The following is a 19,981-nucleotide window of genomic DNA, read 5'->3' on the forward strand; positions in this document are numbered from 1 at the left end:
CTTTACCCCCAGTGAGAAACATTCTCCCCATTTATCCCCAGTGCAAAATATTCTCCCCTTTCTCTTTACCCCCGGTGAGAAACATTCTCCCCATTCTCTTTACCTCAGTGAGAAATGTTCTCCCCGTTCTCTTTATCCCCGGTGAGAAACATTCTCCCCATTCTCTTTACCTCAGTGAGAAACTTCTCCCCGTTCTCTTTACCCCCGGTGAGAAACATTCTCCCCCGGTGAGAAACATTCTCCCCATTCTCTTTACCTCAGTGAGAAACTTCTCCCCGTTCTCTTTACCCCCGGTGAGAAACATTCTCCCCATTCTCTTTACCTCAGTGAGAAACTTCTCCCCGTTCTCTTTACCCCCGGTGAGAAACATTCTCCCCGTTCTCTTTACCCCGGTGAGAAACATTCTCCCCGTTCTCTTTACCCCAGTGAGAAACATTCTCCCTGTTCTCTTCACCCCCAGTGAGAACAAACATTCTCCCTGTTCTCTTTATGCCAGTGAGAAACATTCTCCCCATTCTCTTTACCCCCAGTGAGAAACATTCTCCCCATTTATCCCCAGTGCAAAACATTCTCCCCTTTCTCTTTACCCCCAGTGAGAAACATTCTCCCAGTTCTCTTTACCCCCGGTGAGAAACATTCTCCCCATTCTCTTTACCTCAGTGAGAAACATTCTCCCCGTTCTCTTTACCCCGGTGAGAAGCATTCTCCCCGTTCTCTTTACCCCGGTGAGAAACATTCTCCCTGTTCTCTTCACCCCCAGTGAGAACAAACATTCTCCCTGTTCTCTTTATGCCAGTGAGAAACATTCTCCCAGTTCTCTTTACCCCCAGTGAGAAACATTCTCCCCATTCTCTTTACCCCCCGTGAGAAACATTCTCCTCGTTCTCTTCATACCCAGTGAGAACAAACATTCTCCCCGTTCTCTTTACTCCAGTGAGAAACATTCTCCCCGTTCTCTTTACCCCCAGTGAGAACAAACATTCTCCCCGTTCTCTTTATCCTCAGTGAGAAACATTCTCCCCATTTACCCCCAGTGAGAAACATTCTCCCCTTTCTCTTTACCCCCAGTGAGAAACATTCTCCCCATTCTCTTCACCCCTAGTGAGAACAAACATCCTCCCTGTTCTCTTTACCCCAGTGAGAAACATTCTCCCCATTCTCTTCATACCCAGTGAGAACAAACATTTTCAGACATTAATACGCTGTAATTGTTTGAATCCAAGTTATTTACAACATGGCCATGATGGAGGTCAGAGGTTTCTTTGTTAGAATGTTCATAATGTTAATTTTACTATTTCTGATGTGTTTGCTTACACTGAGTTTCTGTACCCAGGGTTACAAACGACAAGGTTAGGGAATCATTTAGAAGACAGAGTGAACAAATTTCTAAGACGTCAGAACCATCCAGAAGCTGGGGAAGTTTATGTCCGTGTGGTATCCAGCTCAGATAAAATAGTGGAAGTTAAACCAGGAATGAAAAGCAGGCAAGTAAACAAGCACCTGGAGGTGGTGAAGCACTAAGAGATGCGACTGCTCGGGAGTTTTGTAATATTTACTATCCCCACTGGGGAGAATGTTTAAAAGCTGAAATGGAAGCTAATCTTGGTGACTGGGTGATGAGCCAGCTGTGGATAAGTGCTTTATTTAGGTGGTTACAAACTGTTCCAAACAGTTTCAACATCACTCCAACAACGTGAACATGCTAAGACAAAAATCGAACAAAGCTGAGAAGTGTTGAGAGAGGGAAGAAAGATTGCAGATCATACTTTAGCTGGATAATTAGTGGGTTAGTATGGTCTTCTTGAGGGGGAGATGCTGTTCTGAACTGAAGGATCCGGGAAGGGAGAGTGAACCAGTGAAGGGGGAATGGTGCTTCTGAGGTAAGTGATAAAGGGCTGAAAACATTGTATTAGGCTTGGACAGGATGCATTATTATGGAGTAATGTAAGCAGTTTTGGACCCCATATCTAAGAAAGGGTGTACTGACGTTGGAGAGGGTCCAGAGTTGGTTCATGGGAATGATCCTGGGAATGAAAGGGTTAACACATGGAGTATGTTTGATCGTATCGGCCTGTACTCGTTTGTGTTTAGAAAAATGAGGAGGGATCTTATTGAAAGACCTATATAGAGTGATCGTGGAGAGGATGTTTCCTATCGTGGGAGAGTCTAGAACTCGAGGGCACAGTCTCAGAATAGAAGGAATCCCTTTAGAAAAGAGATGAGGGTGAATTTTTTTAGCCGGAGGGCGGTGAATCTAGAATTCACTGCCGCAAGACGGCTGTGGAGGCCAGGTAGTTGGGTATATTTAAAGTGGAGGTTTATAGGTTTATGATTAGTCAGGGTGTCAAAGGTTACAGGGAGAAGGCAGGAGAATGGGGCTGAGAGGGATAATAAATCAGCCATGGTGAAATGGTGGAGCAGACTCGATGGGCTGAATGGCCTGATTCTGCTCCAGTGTCTTACAGAGTGAGTTTGGAAAGGGAGTAAGTGCCAGAAGGTTGAGGATTATGGTGGTTATGAGAAGATCACTGAGGGATGTACAGATGGGGAGAAAGGGCATCTCATGAAATAAGTGAAGCAGAAAGAAGTCAGAGTACAAGACTACTTGCTGCAGTTGCAGTAGTACCTGCAGGGCACTATAGTCCCTGAAACCTCCCTGCCCTGCTGAGTTCCTCCAGCATTTTGCGTCTGTTGCTTTAGACCCATTAGACCCATTATCTGCAGCTTAATGTGAAAAAGACTAAGGAGCTGGTGGTAGACCTGAGGAGAGCTAAGGTACTGGTGACTCCTGTTTCCATCCAGGGGGTCAGTGTGGACATGGTGGAGGATTACAAATACCTGGGGATACGAATTGACAATAAAATGGACTGGTCAAAGAACACTGAGGCTGTCTGCAAGAAGGGTCAGAGCCGCCTCTATTTCCTGAGGAGACTGAGGTCCTTTAACATCTGCCGGACGATGCTGAGGATGTTCTACGAGTCTGTGGTGGCCAGTGCTATTATGTTTGCTGTTGTGTGCTGGGGCAGCAGGCTGAGGGTAGCAGACACCAACAGAATCAACAGACTCATTCGTAAGGCCAGTGATGTTGTGGGGATGGAACTGGACTCTCTGACGGTGGTGTCTGAAAAGAGGATGCTGTCCAAGTTGCATGCCATCTTGGTCAATGTCTCCCATCCACTACATAATGTACTGGTTGGGCACAGGAGTACATTCAGCCAGAGACTCATTCCACCGAGATGCAACACAGAGCATCATAGGAAGTCATTCCTGCCTGTGGCCATCAAACTTTACAACTCCTCCCTTGGAGGGTCAGACATCCTGAGCCAATAGGCTGGTCCTGGACTTATTTCATAATTTACTGGCATAATTTACATATTACTATTTAACTATTTATGGTTCTATTACTATTTATTATTTATGGTGCAACTGTAACGAAAACCAATTTCCCCTGGGATCAGTAAAGTATGGCTATTGTTTGTTGCTTATGACAAACTGCCAGAAGATAAGGAGCTGAGCTCCTTGATCTGAAGAAATGTGAGATTTACCATCACATTAACAGCAGGAAGTTCTGGAAACAGACAGCACATCAGGCAGTCTTACCTACTGAGTGTGGCCACTACTTTCTGACTTTCTTTCATATTTTTTCATATCCAGTGAGAACAAATATTCTGCAGTATTTTTCTATTTACTTACTGCCTCAGGTTGTTAGTGCAGCTCAGCGTTCACCTGATGGATTCAGGAAGAAAGGGCAAACTACGGATGGCACAGTAGTGTAGTGGTTGGCCCAGCGCCAGTAATCAGCGACCGGGGTTCACTTTCCACCACTGTCTGCAAAGAGTTTGTACATTGTCCCCATGACCGAGTGGATTTCCTCCAGTCTTTGCCCTCCTCCCACCTTCCAAAGCTGTACAGGTTAGGGTTAGTAAGCTGTAAGCGTGGTACGTGGGCACTGGAAGCAAGTTGACACTTGCAGCAGCCCTCAGCAGATCCTCAGACAGTGTTGATTGTTGATGTAAACGACGCATTTCACTGTAATTTCGTTGCACATGTGACAAGTAAAACTAATCTTTGGGTTTCAGTTTTTGACAGTTTAGTTTTGTTTAATTTAATTTGAAACAGAATTTAAATGCTGCCTAGCCTGCTGCGTTCACCAGCAACTTAAATGACAGTTCTTCAGTTCATGCTCTACCCTAATCTTGCGTGTTCACCTGATGGGTTTTTTTATACTTGTAGTTGAGAGAAAATGGTGACCAAATGTAAATCTCCATAATCGTGTCTCATTTTCAAATTTCAGGTTTGTGGATACAGGTGAAATGTCGGAAACTTTTCCTTACAGAACAAAAGCACTATTTGCTTTTGAAGAGATCGATGGTGTAGATGTCTGTTTCTTCGGAATGCATGTACAGGAATATGGCTCTGAATGTCCAACTCCTAACACAAGGTACTGACACATGATGCCTGCAGTTTGGTTAGCAGGTTATTTGCTTACAGCCTCATTTGCTTCATTTTTATCTACAGGACTGTGCAGAAATCTTCGGCACTTGTATATAGCTAGGAGGCCTAAGGCTTTTGCACAGTACTACAGTAATTTTGTGTATTGCACTGTACTGCTGCCACAAAATAAAACAAATTTCATGACAAATGTGAGTGATGATAAACCTGATTCTGATATGGGTCTCTATTGTGGACTGAGAGTGGGAGGGGGTAGAGGGAAATCATGGTTGGGAAAGGGGGGAGTGAGGGGAGGGAGGAACAGGAAGCACCAGAGAGACAATCTGTAATGATCAGTAAACCAGTAGTTTGGAATCAAGTGCCTTTGCCTGGTGTGTCTGCACCCACACCATGTACCGCCTCTGGCACTCCTTCTGTGCCACTTGTCCTACACCCACCCCGGGACATTCCACCCTGGCTATTCCCTGCATCCTTTTTTCCCGCCTGATTTATAGACTTGCTGTCTGCTCCACGTTGACAAATATAGTACTGTGCTGGATATATATGTGCCTGAGACTTCGGCAGAATGCTGTACACTGGGTAAAGGACAGCAAATCATAAACACAAGCAATTCCGCAGGTGCTGGAAATCCAAAGCAACACACAAGATGCTGCAGGATCTGAGCAGGCCAGGCAGCGTCTATGGGGAAAAATAAACATTCAACATTGGAGGCTGAGACCTGAGTCCTGTAGAAGGGTCTTGACCCGAAATGTTGACTGTTTATCTATTTCCATAGATGCTGCCTGACCTGCTGAGTTCTTCCACTATTTTGTGTGTTTCTTTAGTGAAATACAGGTTCATTTCACTCAACTGTAATGAATGAGATTCAGTTAAACATTTTGAAATTTGAATGACAAAACAAAATAATTGTTATAGGAAAGATGTATTTTTACCCCAATAGTGTAAAGCTGAGATATACAGATGGGTTGAATGGGAACCTTAATAGAGAGGTCAGTAACTGGATTTAAAGTAAATAGTGGAAAGATTAAAGGGAGGGAAGGTAGAGCTTCTTAACGGAGATGACGGTAAGAGCCTTGAACTCTTGATGGACTTAAATACTCAAAGCATTGTTGTCCCATTATCTGGAAAACTAATCAAGAGCTAGAGAGCGTAGTGAGACTAGATTTTCAGCTGTCATGGACTTGATTCTACAGTAGACACTTTGTTTTCCCATCCTGCTGGGCCCCTTATCACTTAGCTTTCTCTGACATTGTTGCTCTTGCAGGCGTGTGTACATATCATACCTTGACAGTATTCACTTTTTCCGCCCACGATGCCTGCGAACTGCAGTTTATCATGAAATCTTAATTGGTTACCTGGAGTATGTGAAAAAACTTGGGTAAGTTCCACTTTAGCACTTTGGATTTTTTGTTATTTATTGTGTGTAATGATTTGTGTTATGGATATGCTGTGCCCTTCTCCTATCTCATCTATTATTCAAATGCATTCCCAATAGTCATACTTTTCCTGGTTCTTTTTATAACTCATAAAAAGCTTCCATTACAAATGAGTTTCCCTTGTTTATCCTGTTCCAAAACATTTTGTTTTACGAGGGATGATTGATAAGTTCGTGGCCTAAGGTAGAAAGGGTCCATTTTAGAAAACCTAGCACATTTATTTTTCAACATACTCCCCTCCTACATGTACACACTTAGTCCAGCAGTCGTGGAGCATACGGATCCCTTCTTTGTAGAAGTGGTCCACAGCAGGGGTGATTGATAAGTCAGTGGCCTAAGGTAGAAGGAGATGAGTTATTAACTTCAAATTTTCTGCATTATCACTTAAAGAGTTGAACTGCACGTGCATGTAACGAGAGCGTCTTGGACCTCCAGGTGGTCCACAGCAGGGGTGATTGATAAGCTTGTGGCCTTGAGTAGAAGAAGATGAGTTATACAGCTCTTGTTACATTCCTTGTATTTTGAAGTACAGTTTCATCTACATCCAGATGGAATATCTTTGAACAGTTGCAATGTATTCTGAAATATGTAGGTAAACGTAGCAGTTTTCCTTGCATTCTTTAGATGAGGATAGTAGAGTCAAAGAGTCCTACAGCACAGAAACAGGCTCTTCGGTCCAACTGGACCATGCCAACCAGGATTCCCAGCTAAGCTGGTCCCATTTGGCCCATATCCCTCTTCCCAACCAGGGGTCCACAGACCCCCTTGCTTAATGGGATGGATCCATAGTATAAAAAAGATTATGGTCTTAATATCTCCTATCCATGTACATTCTCAACATCATTAATGTAACTGCCTCAACTACTTCCTCTAGCAGCTTGTTCCATATACTAACCACCCTTTGCATAAAGAAAAAATTGCCCCTCAGGTTCCTATTAAATCTCTTCCTGCTCACCTTAAACCTATGTTCTCCAGTTTGTGATTCCCCAACCCTGGGAGAAAGACTGTGCACATTCACCTATCTGTGATACACTAGCTACAACTCACTGAATTATTTATTTTGCCTCTGATCTGTTGTTATGCACAGGTTTACACAAGGCCATATATGGGCATGTCCTCCCAGTGAAGGTGATGATTACATCTTCCACTGTCACCCAGCTGATCAGAAGATCCCCAAACCTAAACGGTTGCAGGAATGGTATAAGAAAATGCTGGATAAAGCATTTGCTGAGCGAATCATACACGATTACAAGGTTTGTTCTTCTATTATTAGTTGCCTTGAATGTCTCAGTATAATCCAGTTGCTTTGTAATGCTGACCAATATTTGATCCTGACTTCTTATTACTCTTACAGTCTCTTGTTGTTCAAATATTCCAGCTCCCAAATGGAATAAGGATGAATCGTGGAAAAGCTACCCTTAAAGTAAAGCTTTGTCCAAATAAGCTGAACAATTATAATCCTATGTCTGTGTTAAAGTATTTGTTCAAACTATGTTAATAGCAATCAGAACGACTGGTTGTGGATTGTAACTGCTGGGGCTACTCACTGTACTCTGGGTAGCTCCAAAGTACTTCAAGTTCAGAAATGGGAAATCCTATTTTCTGCTGCTGGGAAAGGATTTCTGATTATTCCATCATGAGTCTTGAAGCTTTGAGGTCCATGGATTTTACATTGCTGCCTGGATGTTCATTGAAGCCTATGGAAGTGGAAAGTTTCTTTTTCGTCTGTTGGATAATTTAAATACTTTCTTTTTACTTTCCCAAGTTTCTCTAACGTGAGTGCTAGAACAGCACACACACAAAATACTGGAGAAACTCAGCAGGTCAGGCAGCATCTATAGAGGGGAATAACAGTCAACATTGCGGGCTGAGACCTTTCATCAGGACTGGAAAGGAAGGGGGAAGATTCCAGAATAAGAAGGTGGGGGGAGTGACGGTGGAAGGAGACTAGCTGCAAGTTGACAGGTGAAGCCAGATGGGTGGGAAAGTTAAAGGGCTGGAGAAGAGGAATCTGATGGGAGAGGAGAGTGGACCGTGGGAGAAAAGGAAGGGGGGGGGACCTAGGAAGAGGTAATAGGCAGGTGAGGAGAAGTAAGAGGCCAGAAGGGGGAATAGAAGAGGTGGGGGGGGGGAGGGAATTACCAGAAGGAGAAATTGATGTTCATGCCATCATATTGGAGGCTACTTAGACGGAATATGAGGTGTTGCTGCTCAACATGAGAGTGACTCATCATGGCAAAAGAGGAGGCTATGGACCAACATGCTGGAATGGGAGTGGGGATAGGAATTACAATGAGTGAGTTCAGAATTCCTGACTTTTAAATGTGTAACAATCAGAATATTACTGTAGATGAAACTGTGGTCTGGTGTTTCCTGGTCCGGTGTTCGGTGGTCTGCTGTTTCCTGGTCTGACATGTTTGAATTTGGCACCATTAGTTTGCAGAGCAGCCACCAGGGTGGTGGTATTAATTAGCTGCACGAACTGCCGTGCTTAGTTATATTCACTTTTTTTTTAAACTTTTATATATGCATGCTTCAACAGCTTTAAGTATAAAAGTAAGTACAATATAGCTATTTTTACTGAGTTTGGGGATAGCCAGGGAAGAAGGAAGCAGTATTCATCATGTACACAGTGTTCATTAAGTTCAGGTTTATTGGCATTCAACCATATGTATATGTACTGCCAAACGAATCAGCGTTCCTCCACACCAGCACAGTACATATAACTAACACACGCAGCACGTAAAGTACTATTACCACAAATAAATTCAGAAATAAAAGGTGCATTTGTAACACAAGTTAAAAAAGTAAACAGCATATTGCGACTGGGGCTTCATACGTGATGAGACCTGGGTGGTGCCAGGGAGTTCAGTAGTCTTAACAGCCTGGAGGAAGAAGCTGTTTCCCATCCTCACAGTTCTTGTCCTAATGCCTCCTGCCTGATGATAGGGGGCCAAAAAGACTGTTGGGCAGATGGCAGGGATCGTTGACGATGCTAAGAGCCCTGCTTACGCAGCGCCCCTGATAAGTATCTCTGATGGGTGGAAGAGAGACCCCAATGATCCTCGCAATCCTTTGTGGGGTCTTGCAGTCAGATGCCTTGCAATTCCTGTACCAGACGGTCAGGACACTGCATGGTACTTCTGTAAAAATTGGTTAGATTGGGGTGGAGGAGGGCTGTTGTGCTTTCTTAACCTGAGAGGTGGTATTGAGGGACTGGGTGAGATACCTGAACACAATTATCAGCAATAATTGAGGCATCTATTGTGGTTGAAGTGTGGTTCAATTCCCTATGCCTCAGCTTGATTTCAGAACAGTTCACTTCCATCAACAGTTTTAGAGTTTATCTCTTTCTCTGTCATCAAACCAATTCATTGAGTATCAAATGCAAAATCAGTCAGAATCAGGTTTAATATCACTACATATGTGGTGAAATTTGTTGTTTTGCACCAGCAATACATAAAAATCTATAGATTACAATCAATAAGCAGTGCAAAAAGGGCAAAAATGGTGAGGTGAGTTGATGGGTTCATTGTCCATTCAGAAATCTGATGGCGGAGGGGAAGAAGCTGTTTCTGAAATGTTGAGTGTGTGTCTTCAGACTCCTGTACCTCCACCTTGATGGTAGCAATCAGAAGAGGGCATGTCCTGGGTGATGATGGCCCATAATGCTGGATGTCGGTTTTTTGAGCATCGTCTTTAGAAGGTGTCCTCGATGGTGGGGAGGCTGCTGGCCGTCATGGCTGGCCACCAAAAGAGCAAAGATAGTACATTTGAGCTGCTGACTTTCGCCATAATCGATGTGTGTCTGTATTTTAAAATAACAGGACATTCCATTCTCTAACAACCTTTGAATATTTTCCACAAGTACATCCTATACTATATGCACTCCTACATAGGACAAGACATGTCATTTGACGTTAATTTAGTTTTAATTTGCTGCCAGGATATCTTCAAACAAGCAACAGAGGATCGACTGATCAGTGCAAATGAGTTGCCTTATTTCGAAGGTGATTTCTGGCCCAACGTACTTGAAGAAAGCATAAAAGAGCTGGAGCAGGAAGAAGAAGAACGGAAAAGAGAGGAGAACAGCATTCCTAGTGAAACCCCGGATGTGAGTGTTGAGAAATGACTGATATGACATTCATGGATATCAAACTTGCAGGAATGTTTGTTTTAACTGTTTGGTTACAGGCCATAAAGCAGGAAGTGAGTCAATCCGGCCTACTCTCTCATACCTAATGACCTAATGTTTTACAGTTTACTGTTTCATCAGTTCCTTATTCACACTTGCAATATACTGTGAATGCTGGAAATGTGAAAAAATTTCAGTAATTACCCATTGGTTCAATTCCCACCGCTGTCTGTAAGGAGTTTGTACATTCTCCTCGTGACTGTGTGGGTTTCCCCCGGGTGCTCCAGTTCCCTCCCACATCCCAAAGATGGACGGGTTATCATTAGTAAGTTGTGGGCACCCTGTGTTGGTGCCAGAAGTATGGCGACACTTGTGTGCTATTCCCAGTCCATCCTCAGACTGTGTTGGTCATTGACACAAAAATGGCGCATCACAGTTCACTGAATGTATCAATGTATGCGCGAGAAATAAAACTAATCCTTAATCCTTGAAATAAAAAGAGAACCGATCAAATCAGGCAGCACGATGGAGAGAAACAAAATCAGTGCTTCTCTTCCTCTTAGGAACTTGTATACCGTGTGTCCCAGTGTTGATAAGTTTATTGATATTGACCAGAAGTTCATTAACTCGGTTATTTGTACAAGAAAAATATAGTATTTTAAACTGATTTAAATTGAAATATTCCTCTAGTCTGTGTTTTGATAATTGGCCTCATGTTAATTTGAATCTCGGGGGATTTGGTCAAATGATGAGCATTTGATGTTTGAAGTTCAACGTTACAGCAGTTGCATGAGACCAATAGTTCTGTTGGTGAGGAATTTGTGAGTGAGCAACACATCCTGTTTCACAAAGTGCAGAGTACTTGTACAGGCAACATACTCGTGGAGATAGTTCATACTCGTACCATTCAGGAATATTCAGTCGCAACGGTAGTGATGCAACAGAGAAAATTTACAAGGGTGTTGCTGGGACCTGAAGACCTGAGTTAGGGAAAGGTTGAATAGATTAGGACTTTATTCCCTGGAGTGTAGAAGAAAGAGGGGAGATTTTATAGAGGTAGACAAAATTATGAGGGGCATAGAAAGGGGCAAGCGGGCTTTTTTAACTGAGGTTGGATGAGACCACAACTAGAAGTCAAGGGTTAAGGGTGAAAGGTGAAATATTTAAGAAGAACATTAAGGGAAATTTCTTCACTTAGAGGGTGGTGAGATTGTGAATCAAGCTTGCCAGCACAAGTGGTGGATGTGGATTTGATTGCGAGAAGTTTGGATAGGTACATGGATGGGAGGGGTATGGAGGGATATGGTCTGGGTGCAGGTTGATGGAGCTAGGCAAATAAATAGGTCAGCACAGACTAGATGGGCTAAAGGACCTGTTTCTGTGCTATAGTGTTCTGTGACTCTCTGTAATTATCTAATGTGAAAACAACGCATTCATTTGTGTGCTGTACCTGGGTAGAGTGGCCAATTCCTGTCAGAGACCTGTGGGCTCTGCGTGATCACTGTGTGCTTGGGTTAATACAGACAGGGCAAATTCATATTCCTTTGACAGAAGTGTTTTTAAGTATCCAGAATGCAAGCATGAATATCGACTGTGTAGGTACATCAGAAGGCAGCAAAGCTGTAAGAAATCTCTGTGTAAAGTAACAGTTAAAAAGACTGCTGTGCAATACAGAAAATTGTTTCAATGCCCTTTTTACTTTCCAGGGAAAGAAAGGAGACAGCAAAAACGCAAAGAAAAAGAACAATAAGAAAACCAACAAGAATAAAAGCAGCATTAGTCGAGCTAACAAGAAAAAACCGGGAATGCCGAATGTAGCCAATGACTTGTCACAGAAGCTGTACGCCACAATGGAAAAGCATAAAGAGGTACTGACTGCATCGGAGATTTAGACTCGGCCAGCCCAAGCAGTTGTTTTGTCTTCCCAATTTGTTCTTCTTTCCCAAAGCACTACTGGCAGTTGTGCTTCTGCTGAATATCTAAAAAGTTAACCTCTGGGGTGAAAGGAGTCCCACTCCTATTGTAATCAGGTAAACCCCATGGTGAAGGGTATGTATGGCAGAATTGGTCATCCCCTCATTTAGGTAGTTTGCTGATAGTCAGTATCATTGCTTAGAATGGAACGAGAACCTCTTGAGGATGTCAAAAGAGATGGAGCACATTCCACCAAGAATCTAGAGAATTCTGGAGAACCTGTTGTATTAGATTTCAAATTTATAAATAATCCTGCTTAATTATATTATACCCCATCAGTTATTCCTTATCTCTGCATAACTGCTGCAGCTTTATTTGTTACTGTAGTTAGTCAATGCTGAGTTCCCAGCAACTGACATAGTCAGTGGTTCTATTTAATATCAGAGAATTTATACAATGTACAACCTTAAGTTTTTACTCTCCAAAGACATCCTCAAAACAGAAGAAAAATCCCAAAGAATGAATGACAGAAAAACATAAGAGCCCCAAAGCCTCCATCCTCCTCCCACGCAGAAGCGGCAACAAACAGTGTCAATTCTCCCCCCACTAATTCTAGCAAAAAGCATCATCATTCCCACCAGCTGCCACGCAAGTAACAGCAAAAAGCTCCCAGAGAGAGACCATGGTTACAGTACATCAAAAAGCACTGTTCATTTCAACAATTCAACATCCTTCAGGCTCTCTCTCACTAGCAAGATATAACTCCTTCCACAGCGAGAAGGGAGTCAAGCAGTCACTGTTTCGATGTTAAAGCCACAGTCGAAGGTGTTGTTTTTTATTTTGAGTTCCCCAACTTGAGAATCCCTCACTCTCTCCCTCCCTCACATTCTACATCCATAAAGTGACACGAGGCACAGGAGTATTTGTACCTAAGGTGTCTCTGATAAAGTAGTGGTGGTTGGGGAGTGTGGAGGGATGGTTTAGTGGGTGGAGGTGTTGATCAGCCCTGCTGCTTGGGGAAAGTAACTCTTTTTGAGTCTGTTGATCCTGGTGGATTACTTCAAAGTGCACTGAATTTGCAGCTAGCATTAATGTTCAGAGCTGTGTTGATAAGCCAGTCTTTGCTATTCCTTGTTTTTCAGGTATTTTTTGTTATCCATTTTCACGCTGGGCCAGTGGTGAATACCTTACCATCTGTTGTGGACCCTGACGCACTGCTGAGCTGCGATCTGATGGATGGCCGTGATGCTTTTCTGACCCTGGCCAGGGACAAACACCTGGAGTTCTCCTCGCTGCGGCGTGCAAAGTGGTCCACCATGTGTATGCTGGTGGAGTTGCACAATCAAGGCCAGGACCGGTTCGTTTACACGTGTAACGAGTGCAAGCACCACGTGGAAACACGGTGGCACTGCACGGTCTGTGAGGTAAGGGCTTAACTCCTTCTCTTCCTTAGTGCTCTGGGTCACTTGTGTCACTTGTGCCACTTCGAAAGCAAGAGAGGTGTGCATTACCAGCTTCACTTTACTGGTCAGACCACATTTGGATCATTGTGAGGTCCCATATCTAACAAAGGATGTGGTCCTGACAAGGTTCATGAGAATGATCCCAAGAATTAAAGGGTTAATGAATAAGGAGTGTCTGATGGCCAGAGGATGGTGAATCTGGAATTTGTTGCCACAGACAGCTGTGGAAGCCAAGTCATTAGGTATACTTAAAGCAGAGGTTGATAGGTTCTTGGTTAGGGCGTCAAAGGGTACGGGAAGTAGGCGGGAGAATGGGGTTGACAGGGATGGTAACTCAGACATTTTGGAATGGTGGAGCAGACTCGATGGGCCGAATGGCCTAATACTGCTATTGTTTTTGGTGTAGTTACTAATGACAGAGCCGTACAGCAGCATTCATGTGAGCTGACATCTGCTACTCAACTCAGTGGGAAGCACAGTGGGGTCACAGAAACAAGGAGAAAGTTGGCCAGGGATCATTCCACCATCCACTACGCACATGTTGACCATGGCTGGAGGGAGGAGGGGTTTCCTGTGCCCTCATCCCACGGGCCAGAGGAAGTGACTGAACACCACCAATCTTTTAATTCTTGTGTGTACACTCATTGTCTTTCAATATTCTTTCCAGAATACCAACATTTTGAAGTGAATTGATTCATAATATGGAGAACATTGATATTTACACGTGCTGTGCTAAATTCAGAATCAGGTTTAAAATCACTGGCATATCTTGTGAAATTTGTTGTTTCGTGGCAGCAGTACATTGCAATACATAATAAAAATATATAAATTATAATAAGTGTACATTAAAAATTACATTAAGTGAGTTGTGCAAAAATAGTGTGGTAGTGTTCATGGGTTCATTGTCCATTCAGAAATCTGATGGAGGGGAAGAAGCTGTTCCTGAAACGTTGAGTGTGAGTCCTCAGGCTCGAGAGCCTCCTCTTTGATGGTAACACTAACAAGAGGGAATGTCCTGGGTGATGGGGGACCTTAATGATGGAAGCTGCCTATTTGAGGCATCACCTTTAAAGATGGGGAGGCTGGTGCCCAAGGTGGAAGTGGTTGAGTTTATAACTTTCTGCAGGATTTCCAATCCTATGCCATTCTCCTCTTGGATACTGTTGCAATTTTTATTATTTATTTAGAGATACAGGATGGTAACAGGACCTTCTGACCCAGTGAGATTTGATTGTTTGCTGTAATGCAGTGTTTCATTTCTCTTTCTCTTTCCCCATCCCCAGGATTACGACCTGTGTGTTAACTGCTACAACGTGAAAGGCCACGAACACAAAATGGTTAAATGGGGCCTGGGCTTGGATGACGAGAGCAGTAACCAACCGGACCCACTTTCCAAGAGCCCACAGGAGTCCCGCCGCCTCAGCATCCAGCGCTGCATCCAGTCCTTGGTCCACGCCTGTCAGTGCCGCAACGCCAACTGCTCGCTGCCGTCCTGCCAGAAGATGAAGCGGGTCGTCCAACACACGAAGGGCTGCAAGCGCAAGACCAACGGGGGCTGCCCTGTCTGTAAGCAGCTCATCGCCCTCTGCTGTTACCACGCGAAGCACTGCCAAGAGAACAAGTGCCCCGTGCCGTTCTGCCTGAACATCAAACACAAGCTGCGCCAACAGCAGCTGCAGCACCGGCTGCAACAGGCGCAGATGCTGCGCCGCAGGATGGCCACCATGCAGCGTGGGAATGCGCCTCAGCAGAGCCTGCCTTCTCCTACCTCAGCCGCGCCAGTTACCCCCACTGGGCAGCAGCAGCCTGGCACGCCCCAGACGCCCCAGCCCCAGCCCCAACCCCAGACCCCGCCGTCGGGCAACCTGCCCAGCGGATTCCCCAACCCGCCCAGGACTCAGCCCCCTAGCACCGCCGTCTCGCAGGGGAAGCCCACCGGCCAGGCAGCAACCCTCCCCCAGGCCCCTGCCCCTCAGCCGCCGCCGGCCGCTGCACTGGAGGTGGCCCGGCAGATCAAACTGGAGGCCCAGCAGCAGCACCACCTCTACCAGATGGCCAGCATGAACAATGGGCTGGGCATGGCCCGGCAGAACGCCATGGGCCAGCAGATGGGGCCCGTCAGTCAGATGCCACCCGTCAGCATGAAGGTAGCCCGTCTGCCGGTGGGTCAGGTCATGCCAGGGACTCAGCCGGCGCAGTGGCCGCAGGGAACGACGCTCTCGCAGCCCCAGCCTCTGCCAGCGGGCGTGCCCCGGAGCAGCGTGCAGATGACGTCCCCGCAGACGTCGGCAGGCCAGAGGATGCCAGGAGCCCAACAGCCGCCTCGTAACAGCGTCCCACCCAACGCTCTGCAGGACCTCCTCCGGACCCTGAAGTCACCGAGCTCCCCTCAGCAACAGCAGCAGGTTCTCAACATCCTCAAATCCAATCCCCAGCTCATGGCGGCCTTCATCAAACAACGAACAGCCAAATACCAGGCCAGCCAGCCGGGTCTGCAGTCTCAGCAGCCCCCGGGCAGGGTGCCAGCGGCGGGCATGCACGCTCAGCCGGGCATCCTGAGCCCCATGCAGGCTGCTGCCCAGCGACCTGCCTTATCCCCACAGCAGCAAGGTTTGGCGGGCATGAATGCCCAGGGCCAGACCATGGGTTTGATGAACCCTGGACACAATGCCAGCCTGAGCCCACAGTACCGGGACCTGTACATCAGGAGGCAGCTGATTCAGCAGCAGCAGCAGCAGCAAGGTGCCGCCATGACCGGGGCGATGGCGGGCCACACGCAGTTCCAGCAGCCGCAAGGACCGGCGTACCCGCAGGGCGTACCTCAACAACGCATGCAGCAGCAGCACCTGCCCATGCAGGGAGGACCAATGGGGCAGATGGGGCAGATAAACCAGCTGAGCCAGTCCGGGATGGGGGCGGACGGGGCGCCCACCATCCAGCAGGCCCTGCAGCAGAGGATTCTCCAGCAGCAGCAGTTAAAGCAGCAGCAACTGAGCTCGCCAGGACAGCCCAACCCCATGAGCCCCCAGCAGCACATGCTCTCAGGACAGCCGCAGTCATCCCACCTCCAGAACCAGCAGATCGCCACCTCCCTCGGCAACCAGGTGCGGTCTCCACAGCCAGTGCCCTCTCCGCGGCCCCAGTCGCAGCCTCCGCATTCCAGCCCTTCGCCCAGGATACAGCCACAGCCGTCCCCCCACCACGTCTCCCCGCAGACCGGCTCCCCGCACCCCGGACTCGCAGCGCCCCAGGCTAACCCCATGGATCAGGGACATTTTAGCAGCCCGGAACAGAGTGCAATGCTTCCACAACTGACTAACCCTAGCATTAGTGGTATACACAGCGCCACTGGGGACTTAGGACTGGGCGCTGACACCTCCAGCCTAACGAGCTCCACCATTACATGTGACACACTAGAAAAATTTGTGGAAGAAAACTTGTAGCATTTTGGGAGAAGTTTATCCTGATAATTTTTGTACTGAAAATTTCAGCTGTCTGGGGACACACAACCCCGAGGAGAAACTGCAACTTCCTGAGACTTTGAGGGTTGACTTGCTGTTGAATACAAAGAATATATTTTTTGTTCAGACTGGTTGCACATTCTGCTTGAGTTTTGCTTTTTCATTTTGTTTCTTGTTTTCCTTTGTTGCTAATGCCTGATTTTTTTAATGGAAATGAATGCATTCATTATATTATTCATATTTTTTATTTTGTACTTTTCAGACTTTAAGCATTTTTGTGTTTAAAAACCGGGAAAAGTTTTCCTAGGAAATGCAACATATAATGTATACCAATAATTTTCTGCCGTGTTCTGGGAAGGTTTTTCTATAGTGAAGTCTGTGCGGGCGTTTCAAGTATTGAATTTGTATAGATAGGAATAGACCATTGCACACATGTACCGGCTGAAGCCAAACCTTGTCTTGCAGATGTAGAAATTGTTGCTTTGTTTCATGATAAACTGGTTTTAGTGAAACTAGGATGATCACTGATAGATTGTGGTGATTTTAATAGAAGAACTATCTTTCCTTTTTCCTTCTCCATTCTCTGTGAAACTTGAAATGAGAAGAAAGCAATTATAGTGTAAATCATGCAAGTTATATAATTACTATAAATAAGGAAACAAAACTCTCAATCACTGTATAAACTGGTTAAAACTCATTTCTTACTTATATACCATATTGTTAAATAAACTGTGTGCAACAGAAAACAGGTTTGTATTTCTTTAGTATTTAAAGCAATGTTTTTTAAAAAAAAATAAAAGGGAGTATATGTTTAAATTTCCCTCTTTGAGCCCCGTTAAAGGCATTGATTAAGAGTGAAGAACTCAAAGTCCAGTTTCTAGAATTGAGTTTACTTTTCCAATGGTGTTTATAATTTAGACGCCTGTATTTGCTCCATGATCCCAGTCACAGGAGGACGGGCACACACGTACACTATCACACATCTCACAAGTACCCCATCACACAAATGTGCACACGTACACTATCACACAGATCTCACACATACACCATCACACAAATGTGCACACGCACACTATCACACAGATCTCACACGTACACCATCACACAGATGCGCATGTACATACAATTATGTAAGTTCACACACAGAAAGCCATCCACACCTGCACACTACCTTCCACAAGAACACCAGAAATAAGGAGTCTTTTCATCCTGTGATTTGGAAGCTCCATCTTCAGCCTCAAACTCAGTAACTTGTCTTTGCTTCAACTATTCGTTTTTAGTAGGAGATTAAATTCTGTTACGCCACGATTTTCATACAGTGTGTAAGGTTTGAAGTGTGATTTCAGGCAGCCTCAATCTATCTGGCTAACTGTGTAACTAAGTGTAAAGAAGGATGCTGACTGCTGGGACACTTACTGCCTTCATCAGATTACTTAATTCCTTCTTGGGGTCTGAGCTGCCTGCATGGAGGTGTTTTTTATGTCTGCATTTCTGAATTATGCAAATTCAGCAAAGTACTCACCTGTGGTGAGTGAGAGTATTGCAATCTGGTGCCCTGACACTGGATACATTCAATTTCAGACGCTTGCTGTGTGTTGGGTTTTCCCTCTGAGTATATATTTCTGATTGAGTTTATTTTGTTCAATGTTGATGATATGTACATTGAAGAACAGACGCAGCTTGCCTTCGATGGGCTCCTGGCATACTTGTTTACTAAGTTACAAGATCCCCTTCATTTGACCACATTTAAAATCTGTGAAAATAAAACCTGTGTTATTGGATCATGTGTATAAAATTCTGCAGCAACTGTGTACTCATTTCTCCCTTCTCACTCCTGGTTAGCTCAATTTCAGTGATACCGTAGCTTTCTAAAGGTTTTGACCAAGTGTTTGTGGTATCTGGTCTTGTTTTTATGTGCATTTTCTTTCTTCACGACCTTCATTTTGCAGGATTTCGTAGTTTTGCTCTGCTCTTTAGAAGTTTTTTTTTGATTCTGAGCCAATATTTTAGAATTAACATGGGTGTGATGAAGGGTCTTGGCCTGAAACGTTATATCCATAGGTGCTGCCTGACCTGCCGAGTTATTCAGAGATACGGCGCGCTTCCGGCCCAATACCGGCCACAACACCTATTTAATCCGAGCCTAATCACGGGATAACTTACAATGAGCAATTAACCTACCAACCAGTAGGCCTTTGGACTGTGGGAGGAAACCAGAGCACCTGGTGGAAACACACGCAGTTATGTGGAGAACATACAAACCCCTGACATACAGTATAGGATTTGAACTCTGAACTTCAGATGACATTGTGCTACTGTGGCATGCCTTGGTGAGTTCCTCCAGCAGTTTGTGTGTGTTGAACACAAGCCAAGTCTGCTTAATTCTCATCATAACAAACTAGGAATCAATCTGATGAATCGTTATTACACCTCTGTGGCAAGTTCTAATGTTTTTTGGAGATAAGGAGATCAGCAGTAGTGATTAGATATTATTTACTATTATAGGATAGTATGAATTACACCATCATGAGATGAAATTCGAATGGAAGGTATCCAAAAAAAAATCACAATTTGCTTTAAAACCTTCATCTTTTCATGAATTTAGGTGCTGTGCATCACTATTCCAGCAGGGGGCGTCAGGTTTCAATTCCAGCACCGTCTGTGAGGAGTTGGTATGTTCTCACTGTGAACGCGTGGCTTTCCTCCCACAGTCCAAAGAGTTACCAGTTAGTAAGTTAATTGGTCATTGTAAATGGTCCTGTGATTAGGGTTAAATAGGTAGATTGCTGTGTGGTGCAGCTCGTTGGGCCAGAAGTTCTGGTTCCACGCTGTATTTAAATACAGTGAATAATATAAATAAAGTAAAATATTTTTACAAAATGGGGCATTGCAGTAATGTGTTCATCAGAATGGGAAATACTAAGTTGAGCATTTCGATTAAATAGTGAACAGGAATGGCAAGGTAAGCACGTTTACATGTTTGTACACATGATTTGCATCTGCAGGATCACTTATGTTTGGAAGAGATTGTGCTCAGTTCAGATGCATAGTTCGCAGTTTATTTTTATCTGATGTCTTTAATGTAAAACTTCACAGGATGGTTCATTTGGAGCATTATTT

General features: G+C 44.7%; 1 protein-coding gene across 1 annotated transcript in view; it reads left to right on the forward strand.

Moving 5' to 3' along the window:
* Positions 1–18,652, forward strand: part of crebbpa (CREB binding protein a) — a 158,265-nt gene extending 139,613 nt beyond the window's left edge. The window contains exons 24-31 of the mRNA XM_072269213.1: positions 1,334–1,484; positions 4,295–4,441; positions 5,717–5,830; positions 6,976–7,141; positions 9,835–10,002; positions 11,730–11,891; positions 13,080–13,361; positions 14,684–18,652. Coding sequence (XP_072125314.1) covers positions 1,334–1,484; positions 4,295–4,441; positions 5,717–5,830; positions 6,976–7,141; positions 9,835–10,002; positions 11,730–11,891; positions 13,080–13,361; positions 14,684–16,843 — 3,350 coding nt within the window. The 3' untranslated portion in view covers positions 16,844–18,652. The remainder of the gene's footprint in view (positions 1–1,333; positions 1,485–4,294; positions 4,442–5,716; positions 5,831–6,975; positions 7,142–9,834; positions 10,003–11,729; positions 11,892–13,079; positions 13,362–14,683) is intronic.
* The last annotated feature ends 1,329 nt before the right edge of the window (positions 18,653–19,981 follow it).

This window comes from Mobula birostris, chromosome 9 (genome assembly GCF_030028105.1).
Source record: "Mobula birostris isolate sMobBir1 chromosome 9, sMobBir1.hap1, whole genome shotgun sequence".
NCBI classification, from domain to species: Eukaryota; Metazoa; Chordata; class Chondrichthyes; order Myliobatiformes; family Myliobatidae; genus Mobula; species Mobula birostris.